Source organism: Notechis scutatus, chromosome 3, assembly GCF_049901735.1.
Source record: "Notechis scutatus isolate UNSWTSFEM ecotype Mainland chromosome 3, rNotScu1.2, whole genome shotgun sequence".
In the NCBI taxonomy this organism is placed as follows: Eukaryota; Metazoa; Chordata; class Lepidosauria; order Squamata; family Elapidae; genus Notechis; species Notechis scutatus.
Genome location: NC_142011.1, coordinates 102,704,910 through 102,710,909, shown reverse-complemented (window position 1 = coordinate 102,710,909; position 6,000 = coordinate 102,704,910). Strand labels below are relative to the sequence as shown.

Genomic DNA, 6,000 nt, shown 5'->3' with positions numbered 1-6,000 from the left:
AACATGCCCAGTTCATTCCAACATCTGGAAAACAAAATGCAGGGAGAAAAATGGTGTGTTCCTCTTCTTTGGAAGCGAAGTTGACCTTCATATATAGCCATTCTAAGCAGCTCCTCTGCTTTAAGTCAGTGCCAGAAGTGGGAAAGATACAGGCTTAAATTTTACTTCCCGTCCTTCTGCTGCCATCCCACTCCCTCCTGGCTTGTGGCCAGGGGCGGTTGCTGCTGTGCTCTGTAGAGAACCGCCCCTGTGAACAACTAAGGAGAAATAGTTAAGTGTTATACCTCCTTGCACTGTACATGGGCTGCTCCCTCCCCCCCCCTCTTCTTCTTCTTTTTAATTCACAAGGTGAGTCAGAGTGGAGGCAAGTTCCTTTCTTCCTGTCGAGAATGATTCAGGCAGGAGAGGCAATAAAAATTCCCTGAAAGAAGACAAGAAGGCACAGTGGAATAGGCTGCAGCTGAAAAGCCACCAGACAGAGGCTACCTCTCCAGTCAAGATCACAGCTGGGAAGAACGGTGGATCTGAGTCACCTCTGGAGACAAAGTTAGTCCTGGGTTGCCCGAAATGTCTCTATCTTGGCTGATAACTCTGAGTTGCCTTTCCGCTTCATTTTTCCCTGCAACTCTTGGCACCCAAAGAAGAGAAGGTGAGACTCAAAAAACTTAAATTAAAAGCATCCTGCTCTAGTTTTGGAAAGGGATTCAATTTAGTTCCATTTCTCTTTTTCCTGTTTTCCATGTGAAAGTTTCCCCCTTAGGCAATTCTCCAAGTTACAGTGAGCAGGTGGGATTTCTCAGGAACTAATAACAGTGATTTGATGGCCAGCTCTCAACAAGTGGATGATACAGAAGAGAAGATCAGTTGTTCACCTATCTTTTCTTCCCCAGGTCTTGACCCCTTTCTGATCCTTAAATCAGTTCCTATCATCCCTCTTTGAAGCTTATGGGGTGGTCACCTAGCAACTAAAAGAAGCTAGGTCATGTTCAGATGTTTTGTTTGGGTGCAGGATTAAACCACTGCAAGGCTGTTGTAATCACCATGACTAGGCCAAAGCCTGGGACATATACCCTAACATTTTAACAGGTCTTTTCATTGTAAATGAAAATGACTGGATAATAGCTAGGACGGAGAGTGTTTCATTCATAAAGTAAATTGTTCATTCTAAATTCCATGTAAATTATGTGGTTTTTCTTTTCTTTTTTGCATTCTATTTTTCTCTAATTTTTCAAATGGCTGATAAGTCCAAAACAGACAATTTAACGCCCTTTCTATATTTTGTACACAATTTTGCAAGCAATGCAAATTACCTCTGAAGGGAATGCTGCAATTATTTATTCTGGTTTTCAAGTTTGACGCCAAGTTGAATGTACAAGCGGTGAAGCATTTGTAACTTATGTTCATAAAATTAATTTGATGACATAATTTTACTAAGATTAAGAAGGTGTTTCTATCAGTATGCATTTGGATAATGTGTGGAGTTGACACACTTATCATCTTGTAATTGATAATATATAACTCTAGCTATCAATATTACAATGATGTGTATTTTATACCATCGTAAATATTTTTCCTTTTAAGCATTGTAGGAAATATCATTTCACGGGGATGCTGAGAATTTTAATATAAAGCCTTATTCTATATATCATGTGGGGACATCAGTCCCTCTTCTCATTGCCCCCAATTCCCAAACTTTTTCTTTGCTTGTCTCTCCAAAAACAGAATTTAGGAAAGAGAGTATCTTCTCTATATATAGAAGCTCAACTCACCAAGTGTGAGTTATTATTATTAAGAAGTATGAAAATAAATAAAAAATAAACAAACAAACAAATAAATCACTATCAAGCAAAACTAGAGATATGGCAGGAATTAAAAGACTGTGTGGAATATCCTAAAAGAAGGAGCAATTTAACACAACTATTTTCTGGACCTATTTCTAATTATTAAAGCTTTAAAAACCTTTAAGAGAAATAAAATCTGACTCTGATTTCTCTATTAACTCTTCGTGGATATCAATCTGATCACAAGTTTTGAACAATGTGTCTGTGGGGGTGAGAAATGCATTATATGCTCACTAAAGGCAATTAGTAAACTAGGAGTAAGCTGCTTCAAATAAAGGCAACTGAATTTTCCTTAGAATGCCCAACCTTAGGGTTGGAAAATTCCTCCATGAATCCAAGAAAATAGAAGAGTAGACTTTTAAAGACAGCTTAAGAACAAACCAAGCATGCACATATTTGTTAAGAATATTTTTTTAATCATTGAATGAATCTGTGGAATTAACCTAATCTTCACTTAATCTTCTTCTGCTTTACCAATGGAATTCTCTCCCCTTCACACTTCTTCAGCATGTAGAAGATATTATAGTCATTCCCATTTGCTTTCTACCAGCATTTACGCATCTTCAGATTTCTGGATGTGTTTTCCCATTGTTCATAAAATCCAGCATATTACAGGTAGTTCTCAATTTACAACCAGAATTGGAACCAGATTTTCCATTACTTAGTAAGGTGGTTAAATGAGTTGTGCCCAAATTTTACAACCTTTTTCTGCCATGGATGTTAAGTGAATTATTTCAAGTTGATAAGTGAACCACACAGTCATTAAGGGAATCCGGATTTCCCCATTGACTTTGCTTGTCGGAAGCTGGCTGGGATGGCCTGGAATGTCGATCACATGACCCTGAGAGGCTGCAACCGCCATACATACATGTTAGTTGCCAAGTGCCTAAATTTTGATCACATGACCATGGGGCTGCTGCATGAGGTTGTAAGTGTGAGTCAGTGTTGTTGTTACTTTGAATGATCACTAAACAAATAGTTGCAAGCTGAGGACTACCTGTAATCTATTTGCTCCATTTTTGTTTTCATTTATGTGTAACTTGCTAATTTTTAGTCCTTCTTTTTTTCCTGTCAGACCAAGTGTCTTGGTCTTTGATGGAATGTTATCAGTGGTGATATGCTACCGGTTCGGCCCGGTAGTAAAAAAAAAAGCCAATAATCAGCTGAGAGGAGGAAAAAAATCCTCAGCTGAGAGGATAAAGAAGAGAAAAGCACAGGATCGGCCCTCCCACCCAGCCCTGAGCTTTTCTCTTCTTTATCTTCTCAGCTGCAGGCCTCAGCTGGTGTGTGGAAAGCTGTGTGTGTGTGTTAGGTTTGTGCACATTAGGTGCACACACAATCACCGAACCGGTAGTGAATCAGGTAGGATCCCACTGCTGAATGTTACTCATTGCATTGTGCAAACGAAAACTATAGTTCAGCGATCTATAACCTCAGAATGTGATTTAGCACAAAGTAACTCTGTACTTTTAAACCCAGGTTGGGCTTTATTCTAATGACATATTTGTAAAAGTTTCACTACATCCTTAGATTTGTTCATTTACAATTTATAATATGGCACTGAATGTATATAATGGCTTCACGGGTTCAGAATGTTAACCAGAAAGGAGGAAATCTAATGGATAGTGATCCCCAGATTACTGGAAGTCACCGTCCATTAGATTACTAGGGCATAGACCTAAATTAGAGAAAGGTAAGGCATGAGAGCTAACATAGAGAGAAGGGTTTTATTTGTGAGCTTATTTTATAAATCAGCATTAGTTAGGGGCCATGAAATCAAGTTTGATTCCTGGTGACTGTATGAACAAATTGCTCACCATCTTACCTCTAGTAATGATTTGTAGTTCTTCCAAAAAATATTCTGGTAATTTCTTTGGTTGTATCTATCATATCTATTGTCTTCTTGTTTTTTTACATCCCTCAACTTCGTCAAGCATAAACATTTGTTCCTAGTCCATCCTCTGCTTATGTCATATGCTCATATTACAGTAATTTCTACTTGCTGATCATCACCACAAGCAATCCCATATTTTTTACTTAGTCAAGGACTGATTTATTCTTCTTGAAGGTCACCAGTATTATTAGAATGTCCACATCCATAATCTGAAGATACAAACGATTTGATTTTTGTTATCATGAAAATATTGATATCCTTCAACAAGATCTTGTCTATCCTTATCTTCCTTCCTAGGATTAAAGTCCTCTTCGCTTTTCCAGCATATTGCTCACCTTATCTAGTTTTCAACCCAAGAAACTAAAATTAATCACTTTTACTTTTCTAGTTAGCAGTAAACATTTTGATTCCCATTGTCTCTGACCTGTATTTAGTGACTTCTTGCCATAATTTTCTTTCTGGAATGTAAGAGGAAGAGCTTTCCTATTACTTTGGTTCTGTGCTCAATAATGTCCTCAATATTTGAGGGGCTGTTACAAAGAAGAGAGGATCAACCTATTTCCCAAAGCACCAGAAGGCAAGACAAGAACCAATGGATGGAAAATAATCAACGAGAGAAGCAACCTAGAACTAAGAAGAAATGTCCTAACGGTGAGAGAAATCAACCAGTGGAATGCCTTGCCTTCAGAAGTTGTGGGTGCTCCATCACTGGAAACTTTCAAGAAGTTACCTGTATGAAATGGTGTAGATTCTCTTGCTTGTGCAGGGAATTGGATTAGATGACCTTCAACGTCTTTCAACTCTGTTATTCTATGTTCTAAATTGTGGAATAACCGATTGTCTTCTTCCAGATGTTTTAAAGTACCAGTTTAGACTATAGTTCTGGGGTCTCATCCAGATACCAATCATGAGTGACCCTGCTTAGCATTTTGAGACCAGCTGAGATGGGCTACATACTGCCACCTGCTATGCAGGTAGTCCTCAACTTACTACCACAATTGAGCCCAAAATTTCTGTTGCTAAGTGAGATAGTTGTCAAGTGAGGTTTTGCCCCATTTTACAACCTTTCTTGCCATCGTTGTTAAGTGGATCACTGCAGTTGTTAAGTTAATAACATGGTTTTTAAGTGAATCTTGCTTCCCTATTGACCTGGCTTGTCAGAGGATTGCAAGAGGCGATTGCTTCACCTTGGGACACTGCAATCATCATAAATATGAGCCAGTTGCCAAGCATCCAAATTTTGATTGCATAATCTGGGAATGCCACAAAGGTTGCAGATGTGAAAAATGATCATGTCACTTTTTTGGGGTGCCATTGTAACTTCCAACAGTCATTAATGAATGGTTGTAAGTGGAAGACTACCTGTATATATCAAATTCCAGCTGATCAGCTTCAGTTACAAAATGACTATGCTTAGGGTAGGCAGGCTTCACTACCATGCAGACAGACTCTTCAAACAACACCTGTTCTCTCTTCTTTCTCTTTACTTTTTATCATAGATAAAAAGAGACATGAAAATGCAGAATGCTTAACTTGGAATGTTAGAAACGCATTGAAGTAAAAGTTGTACTACTACAATTAACAGCCCAATTGTGTCTAATAGTGTTGAGTGCTTCTAGTTACTGAGCAAATATCTTAATCCTTCTGCCTGAATGAACAAAATGAAAAGTACTGACCCCAAAATACTCCCTTTGTAAAGACATTTTTGTTTGGCCTGCCAAGATCCTCAGAGCCATAAGTAGCAACCTGAACTACAGCCAAACCCTACTTTCCTAGAAGCAGGGAAGCTTTGCCATCCTATAGTGAAGGATTGAAAGTGCAATAACCGTGATTTCTGGAACACCCAAAACCAGCCGAGACTGCCAGCCAGTGTGAAGTCTTCAAAATGGACTTGCATTTAAAAAGAAAGAAAGAAAAGAAATAGGGATTTTTTTTACATACACTTTACCATCAGTAGAACAGGCTATTTGATTTAATTTTCTTGTGTGTGTGTGTGTGTGTGTTCAAGGTAGACCAGGGTGCCAGTTATAGTGTAAATACTACTTTTATTATGCAGTAATAAAGCCTCAAGATACTTCCCCACCATCCTAATGTCATGAAAACCAGGGAGGTTCATTTCTGAGATGCTTACTCAAACCACATTTCTATCCCAAACTCAAATTTTATTCATCTGACTTTGCCTTGATTGCAGCATTTCTTCCTCTTCCTTGAAATTATTCCTTTACAATGTGCGTCAGTTCTGTGTTCCATCCAACTTTTATATTG

At 38.3% G+C, this 6,000-nt stretch overlaps 1 protein-coding gene across 2 annotated transcripts in view; it reads left to right on the top strand.

Moving 5' to 3' along the window:
- The first annotated feature begins 243 nt into the window (after positions 1-243).
- Positions 244-6,000, top strand: part of LAMC2 (laminin subunit gamma 2) — a 65,898-nt gene continuing 60,141 nt past the window's right edge. The window contains exon 1 of one of the 2 annotated variants that reach the window (XM_026669261.2): positions 244-649. In XM_026669261.2, the coding sequence (XP_026525046.2) occupies positions 568-649 (82 nt within the window). In that variant the 5' untranslated portion in view covers positions 244-567. The remainder of the gene's footprint in view (positions 650-6,000) is intronic. The other variant, XM_087960866.1, reaches the window with a different exon arrangement.